The sequence below is a fragment of the Rhincodon typus genome, chromosome 2 (genome assembly GCF_021869965.1).
Source record: "Rhincodon typus isolate 14 chromosome 2, sRhiTyp1.1, whole genome shotgun sequence".
Classification (NCBI taxonomy): Eukaryota; Metazoa; Chordata; class Chondrichthyes; order Orectolobiformes; family Rhincodontidae; genus Rhincodon; species Rhincodon typus.
Window position 1 is genome coordinate 47,431,281 of NC_063333.1, and position 24,573 is coordinate 47,455,853.

At 39.3% G+C, this 24,573-nt stretch overlaps 1 protein-coding gene across 2 annotated transcripts in view; it reads left to right on the forward strand.

Moving 5' to 3' along the window:
- LOC109929541 (pituitary tumor-transforming gene 1 protein-interacting protein-like) overlaps positions 1-24,573 on the forward strand; it is a 63,392-nt gene that overhangs the window by 36,023 nt on the left and 2,796 nt on the right. Inside the window, exon 7 of one of the 2 annotated variants that reach the window (XM_048613082.1) lies at positions 473-2,557. The exons of the other annotated variant lie outside the window; for it this stretch is intronic. Within the exon in view, the coding sequence (XP_048469039.1) occupies positions 473-504 (32 nt within the window). The 3' untranslated portion in view covers positions 505-2,557. Of the gene's footprint in view, positions 1-472; positions 2,558-24,573 lie in introns of those variants that run through there. 2 annotated transcript variants of the gene reach the window in all.

A 24,573-nucleotide genomic window follows, 5' to 3' on the forward strand; every position in this document is an offset into this window, starting at 1 on the left:
ATTCAATCTTGTAGATTTAGTTTGACAGTTGTATTTCCAAGCTTTCAATTGTTATTCTGTGCTGATTATAGTTGAGCATTGCAATCAAATTTTACTCAATACAATCATGATATTTTCTTAGCATAATTGTGAAGACTGATATGCAACATAGAAATCTGTTTGTCAAATGTTTCTTTTGGGATGGAATATTTCAGGATGCAATTCCAGAGCATCCACTAATTCACTAACACGAGTGCAGCAAAACTTCGCAGGTTTGTTAAATTCAATCCTTTATTTCACCGTCAAAGTATCTCCTCAGATTTCCCTTCCACGTAAGAATGAATAAACATTTGAAATTCTGGAGTTATATAGTAAATAGGTCAGTCTACAAATAAGAATTTACAAATGCCCATTTTCATCCATATGAAAGCCTTTGACTTTGTCAACTGTGAATGCCTAAGGGGTGTCTTCCTTAACTTTTTTTTCCTATCAGAAATTTATCACTGTCTTCAGTCTACATCATAATGAAATGCAAGCTGCAATCTTCATCAGTGGAATCATCATAACCACTCTATCTCAGTGAACATGGGGTCAATCAAGGGTGTGTACTTGCCCTAATTCTTCTCCCTTTTCCTCACTACATTACTGCACTTCATCTCTGACAACTTACCCAGAGATGTGGAGAAAGTGTACACAACAAATGGAGAGCTGTTCAGCTGCGTAGAGTTCAATTTCCAAAAGCAAATAATGGTGTGTGCACTCTCAAACTGAGGTTCCAGAACATTATTGACTTCTTTAAAGAATGAGGAAATGGGTCTCTCACAAAATACCTGGGAAATGAACCAGCTCCCACAGCATAACACCTTTCCTATTCACAACCTCCTGTCAGTTAAGATCAATGTTGAAATTTTAGGAACCGTGGACCATTTTCTGCACCTTGTAGATGACTTCTCACTGAAGGCAGATGTAGTCTACTCAACGAGTGTTTCAGAAATTTGGACAAGTTTCACTAGCCACCTCAAAGCAATGGAGAATTGCTACCAGTGGTGCTATTGCAGGATCCTTAAAAGCCAATAGCAAGAAAGGTACACCAAGAGCAGCATTCTTCCCTAACCCAAAATGCCAGCATTGGAGCACTCATCACTCAACCAGCTGTAATTGGCTGAACATTTTGTTTGCCTGACGCTAGACTCCTGAATCATCCTAGAATTTGATCGTGGGAAGAGATTCCCAGGAGAACAATAGAATTACTTCAGGAACGTTCTCAAAACAGCCATGAAGAGAGCAAGTATATACTAACTCATGGGACACATTGGCTTGGGGTTGACCAAAATGGGAAAAGGTCATTTTGGAAGACAGCAGACATAACTCGACATTATGGAGAATGTGCAGAGATGAAGTCAAGGGGATGGAGGTAGTGCACAAACCTGGGTGGGGGGGATCCCAACAACCCAGCTCTTCAAGCACTACTTGTGCTGAATGTGACACTGTCTGCAAATTCTCCACTGGGTTTCGTGACAATCATGCAATCCATCAAGTCAGAGTGGAAGCAAGTTCTCCTTGATCTTTAGGAACTGCCAGAAGAAGAATCAAAAAGAAAATCCGGCATTGCTGATTATTATTGATTGATTGCCCTACATTGGACTGTGATCTTTATTAAGTATTCATGTGTACCTAATTTATCTTTGCAATATTTTTGATGGCAACCCATAAAAGCAGGTAGTAAATCTGATCTGACAAATTATTCAGCTGTTTTACAAACATTGAACATCAGTCATCGAAATTGTTTCTTGTTTAATTCAATCAGTACAACTTCAAATTGCCAGATGATAAGAAATAATGATCAAACTCTTCAGCTCCACAAAAGTAGTTCATTGCACTTCAATTTTTTTATTTTAATCTGTTTTTCTATCAACTTTTCAGAGATGTTATTACACACCTGTGGAGCAGGTGGGACTTGAACCTGGGCGCCTCAGTCCAGGAGTAGGGACACTACCACAAGAGGCTCTCCCACTTAAATAAAAGAAATCCTAACTACCTTTTTGCCTTCACCTGAACCTGGTTGAAGTCTGACTGCATTGTCTTTTATACAATGTTCACAACTGGACAGGAAGGTCTTCCAGACCAATGCCTGCTAATTGCTTGGGACCAGAAACTTGCCAGCACTATTAGGTGTCAATTGTTTATTGATTTTTTTTTTTGAGACAGACTAATGGATTGTTGACGATTTGCAGTCTGTAGGGAGACAATGTCAAAATTTACTCATTACACGTTAACCACCTATTGCTTCAGTGCTTTTAAATTGTATGCTACATTTTGCTTTAAAAGCCCGGCATTTAAAATGAACTGTTGTCTAATTCCTTTCTTTGAAAACATGTCAAAATTGCAAAATGAGTTAAACAGCGAAGTGGAATTGCCTCCTGTCATACTTTATGCAGCCATTTGAATTCTTGAATTGTTACTGTTTTGACAGTATTGGGTAATTATTCTATATTTTTGATGTATTATTAGTGAACTTTTTGATGTTGCCCAGGAACTGAGGCCAGGTCCAGTAACGTTCAAATGAACTAAAGTGCAAAAGAATGAATTTGAATCAGTCACTTATTTATTTGACATGATGGAAGAAGGTGCTAAATAAAAACTGAAAGAACTGTGGATGCTGAAAATCTGAAACAAAAATAGAAAATGCTGGAAAAGCTCAGCAGATCTGGCAGCATCTGTGGAGGGAAATCAGAGTTAACATTTCAGGTCCGATGACTCTTCCTCAGAGCTGGGTTCTCAGGAAGAGTCACTGGACCCGAAATGTTAACTCTGATTTCTGTCCACAGATGCTGCCAGACCTGCTGAGCTTTTCCAGCATTTTCTGTTTTTGCGTGCACACGCGCGTGTGTCTGTGTGTGTGTGCGCGTGCTCATATTTTCATTTAACGAGCAGGCCATTCTGTCACTTTAGGGTGTTCCACCACCCTGTGAAATTATAGTTGATCTTTATCTACAAGTCCATAGATCAGGTCTCCGTTCAATATTAATGTGAATTCCTATGGGAATGGGATTAGAAAAAAAACTAATATAGTTTGGTTTGATCTTGGCCTCAAATTTCAATGTGTCTTGTGGCATATTGCAGTTCATAAAGCTGAACTTGTGCATATTTTTTCATTTGTATAGATTTTCTAAGTGTTGATAAAATAACAGTTTCAGAAATAGTGAATTTTTTTGCCATCCAGAACTTGATGATTAAGATGTTTAAAATAAAAAAAGAAGTCCAGGATTAAATGCAGAGCAGACCAGGAGAGTAAATAAAGGAATGGCAAGATGATTGTAGCCCTACTACCCTGCCCACTGTTGGTTCAGTTGAAGATACTTAAAATGTCAATTCTCAGCTTATTTTTTTCTAACTGATGTATAGCTTTCTTCATTCCATTTAAATGATAATTGCATATTTGTTATGCAGTACAGATGTTGGTTACTACTATCTTGCCCTTGGGGTATTGCATTAGTTAGTTTGTAACTTGAGAATCTTCCTATTAATGAGAAAAAAAATCTAAATTTGCAAAACATTCTGTTGCACAAAATAATGCCTCAGGAAATAGATTGAGTGTGTTGCCTCGTTACTTAATTAAATAATTACACAGGGCAGATACTTGCTATATTTGCATTAGGCATTCCCAATATGATAGTTGCATGACCAGAATGAAATGTAACAGGCAGTGTAAAGAATTGTGAATTTTAGAATGGAGATAGAAAGTCCGAAAAATCACAATACATCTTTTGACCTACAGATATTATTTATAATCCCCTATGTTGTTCCCTGCTACATGATTTTTTTTTTAAACTTGACTGGTTTCCTGTTGACCAAAAGTTTATTGTTGATTTAGATTTAAATTTCCTCCCTATAAGCTTCCTGTATTTAATTTCTTTCTCTGCCTTGGTGCCTATTTGAATTTCTTCCTAACAAGTTTTGTTGATTTATTTTCTTTTTTATTCCCCATTCTAATTCCAATTTAAGACTGAGAATTTATTTCCTATATTCAAAACAGTTTTCGTTGATCCTGCCCACAAGCCTGGGGAGCTTATGCAGTTAGAACTTCTTCCCCAAATACCACTGCTTTTACTTGGTTAATTTGGAGAGGATCCTTGAATTTGTTAGTCAATCAAATTTTCGCCTTTATTAATTACCTTAGTTAGGACACTTTTCTTGTATTAAACTGTACAAAAACTAAGTGATCCTCTAATTTATCGCCAACAACACCATGAAAAAGAATTGCTAATTTGTCTGTTTCTAAATCGATATTAAGGAGTTCATCTCATTCATTGTAGCATTGATCAATGTTAATTTTCCCTATCCGAATATTTAGATTGATGGTGGAAAATAGCCAGCTCTGTAATGATCATATCTTTGTTACTGGATGTAGAAGTAATATTCCTGACCCGAAACTATTTGACTTAACAAGTCATGCTTCTAGCCTATGTTCTCTTGAAACCTATCATTATTTTCCTCATGGCCCACTGTACTTTCAAATTCTGTGCTATCTGCAATTTTAAAGTTGTGCCTTACACACACAAATCTAGGTAATTATACAAATTTAGACAAGGGGACACTTGGCACACATACCTCTGCTATTCTCTGTTAAATGCGTGGTGTTACAATTACACAGCTCTTCCATGATGTTTTTTTTTGTTATGTTGAAGCGCTGTAACAAAGTTGGAAAAAAAGTATAATTTTATTAAGAACATACTTCTGTCTGAAGGGATTTTAGGGTAACATGGATGCAACAACCTGTGAAAACTATGCTTATTTTTGGACAGTTGTGACAATTGCACAACAGCAGCTGAGACAAGATGCAAAATCGTAAAAGAACATCATCCTAGGATCTAGATCCATGTCATTCCCAGAGTTTTTCATTGAGCCACAGCACGCCACAAATTTTCTTAACGTTCTTGCACTTATTTTTGTTTAAAAGCAAACACTGACAAACTGACAAAGTCATTCCCTATTCTCATATTAGCTGATGCAGGTGAAAAGCAGTAGTCTGAGTGTCGAACTCTGGGTAACTTCATTAAAATAGAATAGCAATTTATTGTGATCTACAGTGAGATGTGTACAGGTTGCCACAATTCGCCACCATTTTTATTACAGAAATTATTAAAAAAAAATAGTTGAGACCAAGTTAGAACAAAGTTCATCTCTTGTTCCATCAGTCGCAATCTGGGTTTATGGAGAGGCTATGGGTTGCCGCTGCCGAAGCTGTCCCTGAAGCCACTAAAGCAAGGATTCCCAGACCGGATCAACATCACTACCATAGCAAGAAGGGGCAGACCGGGCTCGCCAAATCACAATCGCTCAAGCAGTCACCGCCCAAAGCCGCCACAGCCACAAGGAATGAACTGGAACCACCAAGCCACCACTATTGAAACTGCCGCAACAGCCACAATGGCCTCGAGGAGTGGACATCCAGATCCACCATGCTGCTGCTGCTGCAGGCCCTTGCAACTTCCTTCCTCCCAAAGAAGTAAAGGTGAACTTTGATACAAAACAGAAATGAAGAAACCAAACCAAAGAAAAATTTGGCCAGCCAGGTGAGTGGGAACATAGAGGCACCGAACCCTAACACTTCCTACGCCGCCATCTTGTAATTATACACAGTCCTCCAGTCTGAGAATGAAATGTATATCACTGTTGTTTTCTGATTTTTACACACGAAACGTCAAGCAAGCTACTTGGTTCAAGAGCAGTTAGAGATGGACAACAAAATGCTGGCCATGTCAGCAACCTCCATTTCCCATGAAAGAATTTTTTTTTTAAAAATAAAGTTTGTTGCATCTCTGCTGTAGAGTATTTTCTATGATTTTTAACAATGCCTCTAACTAGCATTATGTTCAGTATATGTCTTTGAAGTTTGTGTGTGTGTGTTGTGAGGTTATTTTGGCGATTTGTCTGCCTAACATCGATGATTTATTATTGTCACGTGTGCCAAGATACAGTGAAAACTATTGTTTTACATGCTATCCAGACAAATCATACCTTATATAAGTACATTGAACAAAATGCAGAATTTGGTGTTACAACTATAGAGACTGTGCAGAGAAAGATCAATTCTAATATGAGATGTCTATTCATATGTCTGATAACAACAGGAAAGAAGCTGTTCTTAAATCTGTTGGTACATATTTTCCAATAGTGGGGAAAAATGGTGAGTCGTTTTTATAAAAGAATTAATAACTGATCATATGGAAAACAGTGGCAGAATCAGACAAAGTCAGAGGATTAGATGGGGTGGACAGTGGGAGCCTTTTTCCTCGGATGGTGATGGCTAGCACGAGGGGACATAGCTTTAAATTGAGGGGTGATAGATATAGGACAGATGTCAGAGGTAGGTTCTTTACTCAGAGAGTAGTAAGGGCGTGGAATGCCCTGCCTGCAAAAATAGTAGACTCGCCAACTTTAAGGGTATTTAAATGGTCATTCGATAAACATATGGATGATAATGGAATAGTTTAGCTTAGATGGGCTTCAGATTGGTTTCACAGGTCGGCGCAACATCGAGGGCCGAAGGGCCTGTACTGCGCTGTTATGTTCTATGTAAAGTCAGCATGGATTTACGAAAGGAAAATCATGCTTGACAAATTACTGGAATTCTTTGAGGATGTAATAAATGGAGTTGTGAGGGGGTGCCAGTGAATGAGTCATTTGGACTTTCAGAGGGCTTTTGACAAAATTCCACACAAGGTTAAAGTGTAAACTTTAAGTGCATTAAATTGGGGACAGTGTATTGAGATGGATAGAAAGCTGGTTGGCAGACAGGAAACAAATACACAATTTTTGTCGATGTGGCAGATGGTGAATAGTAGGGTACTGCAGGGACCCGAACTCTTTAAATTTGCAGATGTCACAAAGATGGGTGGGAGAGTGAGCTTTGAGGAGGATACAGAGATGCTCCAGTGTGGTTGGGACAAGCTGAGTGAATGAGCAAATGCTTGTCAAATGCAGTATAATGTGGACACAAGTGAAGTTATTCACTTTGGTAGCAAAAACAGGAAGGAACTTTATTATTTATTTGGATATAAATTGAGAGAGGGGTGCATGCAATGAGACCAATTGTCCTTGTAAACCAGTCGCTGAATGTAAGCATGCAGGTACAGCAGGCAGTAAAAAAGGCAAGTGGTATTTTGGTCTTCATAACAAGAGGATATGAGTACAGGTGTAGAGATGTCTTGCTGCAGTTATAAAGAGCCTTGGTGAGACCACATCTGGAACGTTGGGTGCTGTTTTGGTTTCATTGTCTGAGGAAGGATGTTCTGGCTCTGGAGGGAGTGCCACAAAGCTTTACCAGACCGATTCCTGGGAAGACAGGGCTGACATGAAGAGAGACTGGATCGGTTAGGATTATATTCATTGGAGCTGGGAAGAATGAGGGGGATCTCAGCTGTAAAGTTTTAATAGGTGAGACAGGAAGATGCATGAAGCATGTTCCCAATAGTGGGAGAGTCCACAACCAAGGGTTAAGTCCTAAAGATACAGAGTTAAACCATTTGGGACTGAGATAAGAAATTTCTTCGGAGAGTGGTGAGCCTGTGGAATTCTCTGCCACAGAAAGCAGTTTGATTTCAAGAAGTTTGAACATAGCGCTTGGGGCCAAAGGGATCAAAGAATATGGGGGAGAAGTAGGAACATGCCATTGGATGATCAGCCATGGTCGTAATGACCAAAGCAGGCTCAAAGAACTGAATGGCCTCCTTCTATTTGGTATATTTCTATGCTTGTCAATGAAGGTTTTTTCATATCATATCCCTGAAAGTGGATTTCTATTTCTGTGGAAGCTGCAATATCTTCTTTATCTCCCAATTCTCCATCACACTCCCTCCTGCTGATTGCTTTTCTCATTGCATAGGTCAGACAGTATCTGTAGAGAGAGAAAGAGTTAAAAAGAAGAGTGTTTGTCTAGATGCTCAGGGAATATTGGAAGAGAACTTGCAGTTTAAAAAAAAAATCCCCAGGCAAATTTTTGACTTTGGTTCATTTTGTTCACAGTTTGGAGTTTTTGGAATTTTTCTTCTCCAAGCTGAGGCCAGGGTAGCTTCTGTATTCCTTTATAAAGCACCTACTCTCAAACATGATGAAAACCTTGGGCCCTTTAAATACATAATAAACATGGCAGCTGATGTGAAATGTAGGTGCACCCACTGTGCTGATCATCACTGGTGTCTCTGTGGATTCCTGTGCTGAGGTATTTCTGCTGGAGTCAGGTTTTAAACTTTGGCGTGCTTAAAACAAAAAAAAAAGCATAGAAACTAGGAGCAGGTGTAGACCTTGCAGCCCTTGGAGCATGCTGCGCCATTCACTGTGACCACGTCTGATCGTCTATCTCCACGTTATAATCCAGCTTTCTCTCTGTTTGAATATTTAAGGTTGACCACTCAGTGAAGAAATGCTTTCTCATCTGAGTCCTAAAGGGCCTACCTCATATCCTGAGACTGTAACCTGTGTTCCAGACTCACCAGTCAGTAGAAACATCCTCCCTGTGTCTAGTCTCTAGCCCTGTTTGAATCTTCTTTGTTTCAATCAGATCCCCGGTCATTCTTCTGAACTCTGATTCAACTAGGCCTCTATTCACTGCTGTTTTGTTGCACAACAGTACCACTGTCCCCATTGTCAGTCTCCTGAAATTTTGTCCTCATCCTCTGTTGTAATACTAATATTCTATTAGTACAACACCAAAACTGTACAGACAACTTCAGGTGCATCTCACCGAGACCCTGCATAACTGCAGTAAGACACCCCTGTCTCTGAAGTTCAATTCTCTCTCAATGAAGGCTAAACTTCTATATATTACTATTACTATTTGCCTTCCTAATTGCTGCTGCTTCTGCATGTTTACGTTCATTGACTGGTGCACAAGAATACCCAGATCCCTTTGTATGTGGACATTTCCCAATATGTCACCATTTAATATGCAGGCAAGCAAACAGCTTTATATTGTCAGCATCAGATGTAACATGATCTCCCCCTCATCACCCTCAATATTGAGAGGAAAGATGTGGGCTGTTATATTTTGGTACTATTTATATTTTAGGGTAAGTGAAGGGGATGGGATTATCTGACTGGTACTGAAATCTACCTGGCAGTTAGCTTAGGTGGTTTGACTGTTAGAGGTTGACTAGGCAGTTAGATCATTTTCCTAGGAAAAAGGCACAAGATTGTCTCCAAATGTAACTATCACAGTTTCTTAAGTTCACAATGGGTAGACTGTAAGGTTTTGGAGTTTATTTCAACTTTTAATTGTAAGACCCAAGTGAATAATAATTATAGACCTTGGCTGTCTCAATCTATCAAATGTTTACTGTCCTAATTAATTAAAGACTTATTCTAATTATGGATGTCTTCACAAGTTTTACAGTGTTTATTAAGTTCATCAAAGCAATCCCAAAAGAAGTGATACTTAATTTAAAAAGAATAGTAGGTTTCAGTTGATCCACTTCAAAATACTAGTTTGTGACATTGGTTGACTGGGCACTGGTCTCCTGTTCTTGTCTGTTGACTAAAATCCTTCTGTTTTCAGTCTTCCTTTCTTAAAAAACCATTATGAATCACCACTGAGCATTTAAAAACATAGAAAATAGGAACAGAAATATGCTATTTGGCCCTTTTTGCCTGCTCTACATTCAATTTGGTCATGGCTGATCATTCCAACCGAGTACCCCATTCCCAATTTTTCCCTATACCTTTTGATCACTTTAGCCCTGAGAACTATATCTAACTAATTCTTGAAAACGTGCAATGTTTTGGCCTGAAACAATTTCTGAGGCAGAGAATTCCACAGACTTGTCACGCGGTGTGAAGAAATTTCTCCTCACCTCAGTCCTAAATGGTCTGCCCTGCATCCTTTGATTGTGACCCCTGGTTCTGAACATCCCAGTCATTGGAAATGTTCTTCCTGCATTTACCCTGGCTAATCCTGTTAGAATTTTCTAGGTTTCTATGAGAACCCACCCCTCAAAAACTCCAGTGAACGTTGTCCTAACCAATCCAGTTTCTCTTCACATATCAGTCCTACCTTCCCAGGAATTGGTCTGGTAAACCTTTGTTTACCTGATCACTCCGTCATCAGAACACACTTCTTCGGTGAAGGAGACCAGAACTGCATACTATACTCCAGGTGTTGTCTCACCAAGGTTTTGTGCAATTGCATCCTTGCTCCTGCCCTCAAAACCTGTCACAATGAAGGCCAACATAATATTTGCCATCTGCTGTACCTGCAAGCTTATTTCTGGTGTGCAAGGACAACCAGCTGTCGTTACATCTCTCCCTTTCCCAATCTATCGCGAATCAGATGATAATCGGCCTTTTGCTTTTCCTACCAAAGCAGAAAATTTCACGTCAACATTATACGTCATCTGTTATGCATTTTCCCACTCACTTAACATGTTTAAATCACACTGAAACATCTCTGCATCCTTCTCGCAGCTCGGTTCCTCATCCAGTTTTGTGTCATCTGCAAAGCTGGAGAAATTACATTTAATTTCCTCATATAAATCGTTAATATATAGTGTGAATACCTGGGATCCAAGTACTGATCCCTATGGTATTCCATCAGTCATTTACAGCTGCTTAGAAAATGGCCCATTTATTCCTACTGTGTTTCCTATTTACCAGCCATTCCTCTGTCCATTTCAGTACATTATCCCTATTGTACATACTAATCTTTTAGATCAGATCTTAGGGAATGTCTTCTGCAAGTCCCTCGTAAACCACATCCACTGGTTTCCCCCTTATCAACTAGTTACATGCTCAAAAAAATCCCTTTAGTAATTCCATGCTGACTCTGTCCAATCTTATCACTGATTTACAAGTGCTCTGCTGTTAATCCTTTATAATAGACTCTAGCATTTTTCGTATTTTTTCCACTACCAATGTCAAGCTCAGTGGGTTAGGGTTGCTGTTTTCACTCTGTCTCCCTTTTTAAATAGTGTGGTTACATTAGCTACCCTGCACTTCATAGGAACTGTTCCAGACTTTATGGAATCTTGAAAGATGGCCACAAATGTATCCACTATTTCTAGGGCCACTTGCTAAAGTACTCTGGGAGGTAGATTATCAGTGCTTGGAAATTTGTCAGGTTTTAATCCCATCAATTTCCCCAATATCATTTCCTTGTTAATACCGACGCCAACATTTTTGGATGTTATATGTTGTCCTTGTTTGTGAAGACAGCCAAAATATGTATTTAATTGATCTGCCATCTCTTCTTACCCTATTATAAAGTCCCTGTTTCTCACCTAAGGGTCCTACATTTGTATTTACTAATCTTTTTCTCTGCACATATCTATAGAAGCTTTTGCGATCATAAGCTTACTCTCGTACTCTTATTGTTTCCCCTCTTAATCAATCCTTTGTTCTCCTTTGCTTAAATCTAAAGTGCTCTAAATCATCAGGTTTGCTGCTTTTTTTTTTCAGGCCATTTTGTATGCCCCTCCCTTAGATCTAGTATTATCACTAATTTCCCTACTTAGCCATGGTTAGACCACCTTTCTCATTTTTGTACCAGGAAGGAATGAACAATTCTCACAGTTCCTACATGAACACTTGAGATATTTGCCATTGCCTATCCACTTGTCATCCTTTTAAGTAGTGCTCCCCAACTTATCATAGGCATCTCATGCTTCATGCTATCGCAGTTTCCTTTATTTAAGTTCAGAATCTACTATGTCACTCCCCATCTTTGAAGAATTCATCATATTATCTTATCATATTATCTTATCATATTATCTTATCATATTATCTTATCATATCTATCAGAATTACACGTGTATATTGCTTACATCTCTTAGTTTATGTTAATGCCTCTCCCAACATTACCACTACATACTACCCCAGTATCATTTTCTGCCCTTTAATGTTTCTACGTTCTGCCCATACAGATTCTACCTCACCGGTGCCAATATCCATCCTCAATATTGTGTTAATATCCTCTTTAACCAGCAATGCTCTGCCACTTCCTCCTCTGTATCTTCCTAAAACTGATGTGGTATTGGACTAGGGTGGGCAAAGTCAGAAGTCACACAACATCAGGTTGTAGTCCTAACAGTTTTATTTGAAATCACAAGCTTTTGGAACGCAGCCCTTCATTGGTAGTGTGATTTCAAATAAACCTGTTGGACTATAACCTGGTGTCGTACCACTTCTGACTCTTTTTTTCCTAAAACTGAATACTCACGGTTATTCAGTTCCCATCCCTGATTACCCTGTAGCCACATCTCTGTAATCCCAATTATATCAGATCTGTTTGTATCTATTTGTTGATTAATTACCCTACTTTATAGTGAATGATCTGCACGTTAAGACAAGGCCTTAAGTTTTATCTTGTCTTAATATTCTTAGCTCTGATCACATTATTTTGCACTGTGGGTTGATTTCTCTATCGCTTTTCTTAATTCCAATTCTATCTTTCATTTTTACCCTTGTTGCCCTTTTTCCTGTCTCCCTGTGTATGTTCCCATCCCCGTGCCACTTTAGTTTAAACCCTCCCAAATGGCACTAACATATAGTTTCCCTAGGTTATTGGTTTTGGGCCGAGCCAGATCCAACCTGTCCAATTTGTACTGGTTCCAACGCCTGAGAAATTTGAGACTCTTTCTTCCAATCTCTTCAGCCACGTATTCATCTGATTATATCCTACTATTTCTATTCTGACACACACATGCCACTGGAAGCAATCCTGAGATGACTACTTTTGAACTCTTACTTTTTAACTTCCTTAAATCACAATATTCTGCTTTCAGAACCTCAGCTTTTCTTACCTATGTCATTGGTACTGATGTGTATGTACCATGACTACTGGCTGTTCACCTCTCACTCCAGAATGCAACATTCCATTCTGAAATCTCATTTGCAGCACAGAAACATCTATCTGTTTTACCCCTTTGTGTGAATTCCCTAATATTATAGCCTTCCGACACTTATTGCTGCTCTCCTGTGCAGCAGAGCTAATCATGATGCAACAAATTTGGCTGCTGCTACTTTCATTTGAGGGGCAATTCCACCCCCCCAAAAAAAAATAGTTTCTAAAGCAGCATTTGCAGTGGATTTCTGTAGTGTCTGCCTAGCCCTTTTACTCTGCCTGGTGGTCATCCTTTCCTTCCCTGCCTGTGGGGTCTTAAATTGTAACCACCTGTTTAAGCGCTATCCACAACACCCTTAGCCATTTCCAGCTAGCACTCCATCTCAAACTTAGGCTTCCAGGAGCTGTAGCTGAAGATACCTCCTGCACATATTCTAGCCCCAAGCGCTGGAATTGTGCCTTACTTCTCACATTGAGCAAAAGGAGTACAATGGTCTTGAGCTCTCCTCCATAGCCACTATCCCCTCTGCATGATAAAAGATATCCTGAATACTGATCAGCTTGCCAGTCCATGAACAGCACATTATCAATCTCAGATTGGCTAAACCGTGTATACAGATCGCTAATTAATTTTTTTACATATAATGGTCATCTTACTGACATTGCTTCTTACTGTCTCCTGATTCATTCTTTAACATGCTAGTCACTTTGTAAGATTAACCCTTTTTAAACAGATTGTCCTGGTTAGCTTGCCATCTCCATGTATTTTTATCATGCTGAAGTGGCAACCGTAAAACGATTTCTGCATCTGAGAATATGTAGTATCACTGCGCCATAATTGATTATCTTCCCAAGATACAATTGCATGTTCTCCAAAATCTATTAATATCTTGAACTAAAAGAATCATTGCTGACCACACAGTAACTGTGATACCTGAAGCAAATTAAAGCAGTCAATAACCACACATAACTAATGTACACTTTCACTTGAAGTATTAACAGTCTAAAATCAAATGTACTTTAAAACAAAGCTGTGTTTTCTAATTAAAAGAATTCTAGCTTAGAGCATTCTCTCTTTTGTTAGCCAAAGTTCTTTTTGCTCATTCATGGGATGTGGGCTTCTATGACAAGGCTAGCATTTATTACCCTTTTCCTGTTGCCCTTCAGAAGGTGGTGAGCTGCTACCTTGAAACATTGCAGTTCATTTGGTATTAAGTGCATCCATAATGATGTTAGGCAGGTAGTTCCAGGATTTTTCTTAACCCCGTGATACTGAAGCAGCAGCGATATGTTTCCAAGTCAGAAAGGTCAATGGCTTGGAGGGGAAGTTGAAGGTGCTGGTATTTCCATAAATCTGTTTCCCCTCATCCTTCATGGTTGTGGGTTTGGAAGGTGTTGTCTGCGGATTTTGAAGTTCTGCAGTGCAACTTGTAGATGGTACACTCTGCTACTACTGAGTGTTAGTGGTGGAGGGAGTGAACGTTTGTCGATGTGGTGCCACTCTAGAGCAGGCTGCAGCGGCATGGATGGTGTCAACCTTCTTCAGTGTTGTTGCGTTGCACCCATCCAGGCAAGTGGGGAGTATTCCATTACACTCTTGATTGGTGCCTTGGTGGTAAACAGGCTTCAGAGTCAAAGTGAGTTATTCACTGTTGGATTCCTAGCCTCTGATTTTCTCTTGTATACACAATATTTATAGGGTTCACCAGGCTAGTCCAGTTCAGTTGTAGTCATTGGTAATTTTCAGGATAATGCCATTGAATGTCAAGTGGTGTTGGTTAACTTAACTCTTGTTGGAGTCGTCATGGTTTGACAGTTGTCAGTCCAAACATGAATATTGTCCAGGTCTTGCTATGTTTGGACATAGATAGCTTCAGTGCTGGAGGAGTTACGAATCATGCTGAACTTTGTGCAACCATCAACAAACATCCACATGTCTGAACTTACGGTGGAGGGAAGTTCTTTGAAGTAGCTGAAGGTGATTGGGCCTAGGACACTACCCTGAGGAACTCCTGCAGAGATATCCATTTGGCACCTGTGGCTGAAGATTCTTGCAAATCATTTAGCCTTAACTATTGTACTGACATGCGAGGTTTCTCTATCTTTTGAGGCATTACAGGCGGCTCATCCCAACAAGCAGAGGCAACAGAGGCAGCTCCTTCTGACAATTGGTGGCAGCATTGGCAGTAGCAAAGGCTGTCGATGGAGCATGTCTCAGAAGGAGGCAGACTGAACATAGCACAGTACAGGCCCTTCGGCACAACATCGTGGGCCGAACTTTTACCCGAAACCTAAGGTCTATCTAACCTCCACCCCTACCTTATACTATCATCCATATGCCTATCTAATAGCCGCTTAAATGCCCCTAATGAGGTCAACTCCACTACCCTCTCCGGCAATGCATTCCACAAAACCACAGACTGAAACCCCAGGCCATGCCTAGGCCCAGGGAGAATGGACTTTAAGGTTTGGATGTTTTTCTTTTTATTTTCTCTTTTCTTTTATTTCTCTTTTTTAAATTCTGGTTTTGTACTTTAAGTTGGTGCCATAGGAGGGCAATTTTCACTCCTATATTCTTGTACTTAAGAGACAATAAAATCTAATTCTGTTTGTGGGGTCCCCTCTTCCTGTTATTTGTTTAATTGTCCTCCACTGTTCATGATTTGGTGGAGCTTTGATCTGATCCATTAGTTATGGAATCACTTGGCCCAGTCTATCACTTGCTGCTTTGACTGTTTCACAATCTAGTAGATCTCTTGTCACAGCTTCTTCAGGTTGACATTATTTTTTTTAGCTATGTGTGCTGGTGCTCCTAGCTTACCCTCCTACACTCTTAATTGAATCAGGTTTGATCCTCTGGCTTGATGGCATTGGTATAATGTGGATATGCCAAGCCAGGTTTTGCAGATTGTTGGAGTACAATTTTGTTGTTGCTGATAACCTATAGCACCACATAGATGTGCAGTCTTGATGGATCTGTTTGAAATGTATCCTATTTAGCATAATTGTTGTGCCACGCGACAGGATGGAGGGTATCTTCAGTGTGGTGCCATGTTTGTATTTGTCTGAGCCCTAAAGTTTGACCAAATTTAAATGCCAGGAAGTGTTTTACAACAAACCAAACTGAAATACATTTATAATTTAATTCCTCACTTGCTTAATCAAAATATTAATCATTGAGCTAGGATCCAATCTTACAAAACCGGGTCTCCCAACGTCCTCAATATATTTTAGGTATGAGATTGTAAACAATTGAGCAACAAACTGTCTATTTGCTTCAATGATGAGACAGCATTGGAGTGAACAATAGCTAACTAAAAGCTAAAAACTACATTTCTGAAGAAGGGTCTAGGCCCAAAACATCAGCCTTCCTGCTCCTCCGATGCTGCTTGGCCTGCTGTGTTCATCCAGCTCTACACCTTGTTATCTCTAACTAAAAGCTAATGTGTTTCATGTTGCCATGAGGAAGAGGACAGAGCCATTTTCGAGAGTGGTTTACAGACTTCCCCAGAAATGAGTGAATGTCACTGTCACTGATGGATAGCAGTTGGTATGGTCAGCACCCAATGAAACTGGAAAACTTGAAACCTATTGGAAACTGGAAATGACTAGCCTGTTTGTTATGACTGGGGAGTGTGAGATACATATAGAGAGGAATATTTCCTCTGGCTTTGAACTAAGTATTGCCTGCAAAAAGTGTTTAGTTCAGTGTCTTTAGTTACTGTGTGAAAATCTTAAAGAAACCATATGATTCTTTTTAGCTATTAATTGGAAGATCATATTTCTTTTCAAATGTTTGAATAACAGCAAAATAGTGCAGTTGCTGGAAATCTGAAACAGAACACTGGAGAAACTCAGCGAGAGAGAGAGAGAGAGAAAACAAGCTAACATTTCATGTCAGGTATGACTCTTAAGTCATCCCAGACTTGAAACGTTAACTGTTTCCTTTCCACAGATGCTGCCTCTCTCTTGTTTATTTTTAAATGTATTTGGAAAGAACGTACTGGTATTGGAGGCAGTTCAAAAGGCACTCGTTAGGTTGATTCAGGAGATGTCTTATCAAGAATGGAGAAATAGACTAGGCATAATCATTAGCATTTAGAACACTGAGAAATGACCTTATTGAAATAGAAAATTTGGTAGGGTCTTGACAGGGTAGATGTTGAAAAGATGTTTCAACCAGAGGACACTATTTCATAACGAGGGGATACTTACTTAAAGCTGAGATACGAAGCAATTTTTTCTCTCAAAGTAGTGAAAGTCTAGAATTCTCTACCCAGAGAGTTGTGAAGGCTAGATCATTGAACGTATTTGAAGAGAAGATAGCTAGATTTCTGAACTAACAGGGAGTTGCCAGCTGTGAGGAACAAGCATGACAGAGGAGCTGGGGCAGTTCAGCCATGATCTTACAGAATAGTTGGACAGGCTTGAGGTGGTGAATGGCTTAATTTTTGTTCCCATTTCGTATGTGTTAAGTCTCTACAGGGATTGCAACATGCTAGGAATTATGTTCCTTTACCTCTCAATACATATATTTCACTTTAAAGAAAGGAACACAGTACATTGTTATAACGTACTTAGCTCCTCGCTTATGTAGACTAATGAATGGCGTATTTATGTTGCAGCACATCTAAAAGATCCATGAGCAATCTGTTTGCTGTAAAAGTTTTCTATAAAAATGTTAGTACTTTGGAGATTAGGCTGTGGTTAGTTGTAATTTATGGTTTACTACACTATGGGATTAGTGCCTTATAAAGAATTGAGGCAGGAATGTCTAAGATTTTCCTTTTTGTGGGCCAACTTACATGCATAACTTCAGAAGCCATTAATAAGTTGATTAATTTATATATCTCCAAAGTTGCTCAAAGCATAGAGTTCTGATTTGATGATTTTTCAATCAATAAAGCAACTCCACTAACAACAGTCCTTTCCAATCTTCTGGTCCTTGGAATTCAAAGAAGGATGACTAGCAAGCCAATAATTAGGAACACCAATAGAATGAGCTGACTTTCAGACTTGGGCCAAATGTAGGACTCCCAGCTAAAGTTTGAACACAGTTTGATCTCGTGGGATACTTGCTGTCTGACTTGTCTGCTATGGGATGCACCTTGTCAAAAGTCTTGCTTAAAAAACATGTTGACTGAATCAAACTTTGTTCCCCTCACTGATTGTTCCTATTACCATCTTTTTAAAATGTCAGTCATAATTTTTTTTAATGAACTCATTGCTGCATTTAACTATAATATTGCTCTGAACTTTATTGCAATAATTATCCCACCACAAGATTATGCTGACTGATTTGCTTGTGTACAATTTTTTCTTTTCTGCACGATAAAACAATAGCATAGTGTTAACTGACCTCTGACATCACATCTGTAAGGAGCAAAGATTGAGAAAAATGGTCAGAGCTTTACTGTTTCTTCTGTTGCTTCTCTTGGCACTGAGATGTATTTCACCTGGTCCTGGTGATTGATCCACTTTCATAGTTCACAATTTTAATATTTATTCCACATGTTCGTCGCCTCTATTATTTCAGGCTTCTCTTTAACCATAAGATCAACAGCGCTCCATCCTTTGTTAAGCCAAGTGCAATGTTTTTGTTAATAACCATGTTCATGTGTTGTTCCTCATCAAATAAATTGCTTAATATATTTCGGAAATACTTTTTGGTTTTCTTTGATTTCTACTTAGCAATTTTTTAAAATGCAATCTCTGACAATATATGGCAAATGGTAACACAAGTATAAGAATCCACTGCCAGTTTCTGCTGCATGACCGTAGATAGATATGCAATACTGTAATGCAAAGGTATGCAACAGCTCTAGAATAATCTTACTTCTGGGCCCCAAAGGTGATCTGTACTTCTGGCATGGAATTTTTAATTGCTGCCGTGAAAGCTTTTGATGATCTTTGTGGCTTTCAAGTGTAAAAATAAACCAGAAGTAAAATGTACATTTAGCACCTTTCCGAACGATGGAAAATCCCAAATCACATTTCAGCATAAGAAGGACTTGTAGTGACTGCTATAATTGGTGATACATGGCAGTCAGTTTTCACATAGCAAGATCCCAGAAAGAGCAACATAATGATGGTCACATACCTGTTTTTGTTCATTTCTTCAAAATAGGATCACAGGAGCAGGAGTAAGCCATTCAGCCTACTGAGCCTGCTCCACATTCAAATAGATCAAGGTTGATCAATACCAACTTCTTATACTCTTTCTATATCCCTTGATGTCATTAGTCTCCAGAAATTGATCCATTACCATCTTGTTTATTGTCAATGATTAAGCTTCCACAGCCCTCTGCAGTACAGAAATCCAAAGATCCACTACCCTTTAAGTGAGTTTTCTCCTCAGCTCAGTCCTGCCTGGCTTGCCTAGACACCACAGTCAGGGGAAAAGTCCTTGCTGCAACTACTCCATCTAGCCTTTTGATGAATCTCATAAATTTCTACAAGATCACCTCCCATTCTTCTAAAATACTGGTCCAGTTTCTTTACACCGTCATTATAGGATAGTTTCCATGCTTCCCAGGAATCTGTCTGGTGAATCTTTGCTGCAATTCCTCAATGGCAAGTATACCCTTCTTTAAGCAGGAGGACCAAAACTGCACAAAGTAATCCAGATGCAGTCAAACTGGTGGTCTTTGCAGTTCAAAGCAGACTTCTTTGCTCCTGTATTAAAATTCTCTTGCAATAAAGACAGAATACTGTTTGCCTTTCAAATTGCTTGCTGAACTTGTATGCTGGCTTTCAGTGGCTTATGGACGAGGACATAAATGGTGGGAGATTAGAAAGTATTTAAGAAATACTCTGCACCTTGATCCTACTACCAAAGTGGATAACCTCATACAAGCTGAGCAAAAACATGGCAAACAAAATATAATGTGGCAACACATTATATTTTGTTTGCCATGTTTTTGCTCAGCTTGTCTAAATCCTCTTGAACCATCTTTGAATCCTCCTCAAAATTCTCATTTGTACATTTTTTAATCTTCTGCAAGCTTGCAAATATCACAATTGACCCCTCCCCTTTCAACTATTTTGAATCAACTTGAACAGATGCGTTGTAACATACCTCTGGAACAAATGGGACTTCAGCCCAGGCTTTCTGTTGCAAGGGGTAGGAAAACTGCCATTGTGCCACTAAAGCCCATAGGGTCCATATCCAGATATTTTCTATTCATTCTGTTCAGAGATCTTATTATGTACTTCTGGAGCAGGTGTGCTTGAGCCAAATCATTGATATAGACTGTGAACAGCTGAGGCCCAAGCCTTGGCTCTTGTGGTGCCCCACTGGTCATAACGTGCCAATCTGAATGCATCCAGTTTATTCCTACATTCTGCTTTCTGCCTCTGAACCAATTTTAATTCATGCTCATATGTTAGCTCCAGTCCCATGCACTTTAATTTTGTTCAATAGTTTCCTGTGAGGGACTTTATTAAAAGCGCTCTGAAAATTAAAATACACAACATGAACTAGTTCCCCCTCATCAACTCTGCTAATAACATCCTCAAAGACCTCTATCAGGTTTGCCAAGCATAATTTTCCCCTTCATAAATCTATATTCACTCTGTCAGTCAAACGTTTATTTTCTAAATGTACAGCAATCACATCCTTGATAATTGATTCTAATATTTTCCCTACTACTAAGGTCAGACTAACAAGTTTATAGGTCCTTGTTTTCTCTATCCCTCCTATCTTCAACAGAGTTGTTCATTAGTAATTTTCTAATCTGTCGGCGTTGCTGCAGAATGATAAAATTTTTAAAGATGATTGCCGATGCATAATCTATCTCTGTAGCCATCTCTTTCAACACTTAAGTGGAGGTCATCAGGTCCTGGGAATTTGTCAACATTCAACCCCATTAATTTCGCCAATGCTACTTTTTTTTTCTCTCATGATAATTACCTTCAGTCCCACAATCTCTCTCCATCTTTGGGTCTTAATTATTTAAGAATGACTTCTGAAAGCATACATTCTAGAATTGAGAAGCTTATAAGTGGTTTTGAAAAGCACATTGCCTAATTATGTTACTCTTGCATATGTTACATATCCAATGTGTTTCATCTCTGACTTAAACTTGTATTAGCCTCATACGTCATTTCAGCCATATCAGTGTTTGGTGACAGAAACCAGTGCAGGCTGGGCTACTCTCTCAAAAAACATAATTCTGGCAAAAGGGCAGTTCTTCGATTACTAATATTTGACAGTGTTACCAGGAAGTTTCTCACAAACAGATTGCCTGGCTATTTACGTGCAATAGTTAAAATGTTTTATAGCTGGATGGAAGAAGGAATAATGTGGAGTTGGATCTTTATTAATAAAGGAGAGGAAATAGATAATGATGAAGATAAAACAAAAGGAACAGGGATTAAGAGAAATGCATTAGGGTGTGCACAGATGTGGATGTCAGCTTTCAAATGAGGAATATAGGGAGATGACAAAGAATCCCAATATCAGTTATAATGAGAAGTGCTAGATTGAATTGGATGGAGTTAGACCAAATGCTGGTTTGAATGAGGGGCAAGGGAGTTACTTCTGAGTGGAAGAATACCCAGCTTGAAGGATGGAAAGCAGTACTAAGTGATGCTTCACTATCTCACCTGCAAGCAGAGAAGGCAAATATATCGCTGGCCTTGCCAGTAATGTTGACATCCCATGAAGCAATAAAAGAAAACGAGGGAGCAGAGAGGAAAGAGACAGTACAAACCAGGAGATAAGAATGAGTTTGTGCAAGTGCGAAAATAGTCAAAACATGTCTTTATTTTGCTTGCTGCCTCCTTGAAATGTGCCACTAACATTCAACAACTTAAACCATTCATTACAAAAACAAAATGTTGGTTACCTTTTTCTGCTTAAGTTAAAATCTTTTTTCACTAATTTTCATCTGTCCTCCCCTTATCCTCCAGGCTGGTCATGAATTAAGAGTTTGAGTGCTGTCAGCTATTCTGAAACTGTTAATCAATTAGTTTTCTTCAACTGGCACTTATATAGTTTGAATAATTTTGGATTCTTGAAATATGGACTGAAAATTACATATAATATAAATGGATCTAATTTGGTTCAGTAAAACACATTGCAAAAAGCTGCATTCTGCTTTTTGTATAATATATGAATGACACGTGAATCTATTAAATGCGTTAGTTATTGAATTTCACCCAATTGATTCAAATCTATGCTGGAAATAATTGCTGAGGTCTCCCACCACATTTATATCAAACCATACTATAATCTTATACCCATCAATTTCCATTTTCCAGAAGAAATGTTTTTTTCTTTTGAAAGTGCTTCATTGTGATCTACGAGCTGCTATTGTGCTTTAAAAATTATTGAAAGAAGTAGCTTTCAATAGTGCAGTATGACTTCTCTGAGCAGCTAGATCGGGTCTCAGTCTGGTTTAGTTTTTTACCTATCTCATCATTTTTTAAAAATTCATTCATCGGATGTGCCATTCATTGGCTGGATCAGCATTTATTGGCCATTCTAGTTAACCTTGAAAAAACAGCTCACCTTAAAATGAGCTTCAAATGGGCCAAAAATGCTGGCCCAGCCAGAAAAGTCCACATTCCATAAAAAAGTAATTTTGTTACGGCTCAAGGTCTCCCCAGTGGATCTGTACTTTGCTACTTCTGTTTATCATCTGCATGATTCTGCTTGGTGGCATCATCCTAAAATACTTATAGGTCCAGATGCGCACCAATATTAGAGCCACTTCTCTACACTTTCACCATCTGATTTTTGCTGTTACTTGTCTGACATCTGAAATGTTGGCTCACCAGAAATTTCATGCAATGATCTTTTGGGAAAACTGAAACCATTATCTCCATTTGCTGCCTCAAACTAAATTTCCGTACCATCGATGCCATCCCTCTCCCACGCTCCCTAAATCTTTTCATCCTCTGTGTTCTATTTGACACTGAGCTTCTGACTATAAATAATCTCCAACAAAACTGTGAATATCTACCACCAGTCAACAGCACATCTCCATTACTATCTTGGCTCGTCTGCTGTTGAAACCCTGTCCAATGCCTGAATCACCTCTATTCCAGTGCTTTTCTGGCCAATTTCCTGCCTTCAATTATTCATAATCATCAAAATATCCAATGTCCACACTATTTTACACCAAGTCACATTTACCCATCATCCACGTCCTTGTTAATGCCCATTGACTCTCTGTTAGACAATGCCTTGAATTCACATTCCTCACCTTTGTTTTGAAACCATTCCATTCCCTCACCCTTCCCTACCTCTGTGAACTCTCAGAGGTCTTTTATGTTTCCCTAATTTTTATCACTGCACCATTAGCAGCTTTGTTACCTTAAGCTCAGAGTCCTAGAATTCACATGAATCTCTGCCTGTAGGTTTTCCTCTTCCTTTATTATGCACCTAAATTCCTATCTCTTGAAATAAACTTTTAGTTATTTGTCCCAACATCCGTTCATGTACCTCTGTCAAATTTGTTTGCTAATATTTCTAGGAAGCATCCTGGGATGCTTTATTACATTAAAGCCACCACACAATGCAAGTTGTTGAAGGGCAACTCCTCCAACAGAGTTGTACTCTGCATTCACACACTGAAGTTCTAGTCTTAATGCCGAAACCAATGACTTAGCCTTGTTTTTGCCAACGTTTTTTTTTAATTCAAAGGATTTCTTGTCCATCTCTAATTGCCCTGGAGAATGTGGTTGTGACTTGCTTTCTTCAGCTTCTGTAGTGCTCTGGGTGTAACTACATCCACAGTGCTGTTTGGAAGTCAGTTCCAAGATTTTCAGTGCAGAAACAGTGATTAATTCTGTAAAACAAAGATTTGAACAAAAACAGGAATTGCTGACAAAACTCAGATCTGGCAGCATCTGTGGAGAGAAAGCAGAGTTCACATTTTGAATCCAGTGACTCTTCATCAGAACTGATAGCGGTGAAGAAAAAGTGTTATTTATGCTGAAGACAAGGTGGGTTAGGGGAGAGAGGGATGGATAAGTGGAGAAGGACCCTAGAGAGAGAGTGATGAAAAGGGTAGGCAGATGAGATTATTGGTAGGCCAGGACACGAGAAGCTGAGTAAGTGATAATGAGAGTTGGAGAGAATGGGTAGGCTGTGCTGAAAGCAACCCATGCTGTGACAGTACTGGGTGTGGGGATTGGTAAAGAACATGTAAGGATGGAATCAGCCTCTAAAGTTGTTGAACTGAGTCCTAGAGGCTGCAGGATCCCCAAGTAGAAACCGAGATGCTGTTCTTCGAGCTTGTGCCTCAACCCACTTTACAGCCTGATTTTTATGGCCCACCTCTGCTCCATGTTCTTATTTATTGCACTCCCACTTGAAATGTTGTTATCAAACAAGTTGGCTTTTTTAACTCTCTCCTTCCTCCCAGAACCCAGGCCCAAGCCCCCACCCCCGAAAGAGCCGCTGACCTATCTGGTTGGTAGCTGAGTTGCTAAGAAAAAATGAAGACCAGGAAGAGAGGCACTGAGGTTAGGTGGTGCCATTTTATGGGGGTGTCTCTTACAGACATAAGGCAGATCCCCACCCTCCAAAGGAGGTTTTGTGCCGTTCCTTCCAACTTTTTTACTTTGAGGTTGCAAAAGAGCTGGCTGGTCTCCTGCATTCCGCCCTCTCCTGCTCACCATATTATAACGTGGATTTGGAATTAACCTTCTAAGGGCTTCAATCGACCCTAAGGTGGAAGGGCTAACTGATGCCTTTCCTGTCCTTGGATTATGGGGGCAGCTTGAAAGGAGATGGTAGGGCTAGTCAC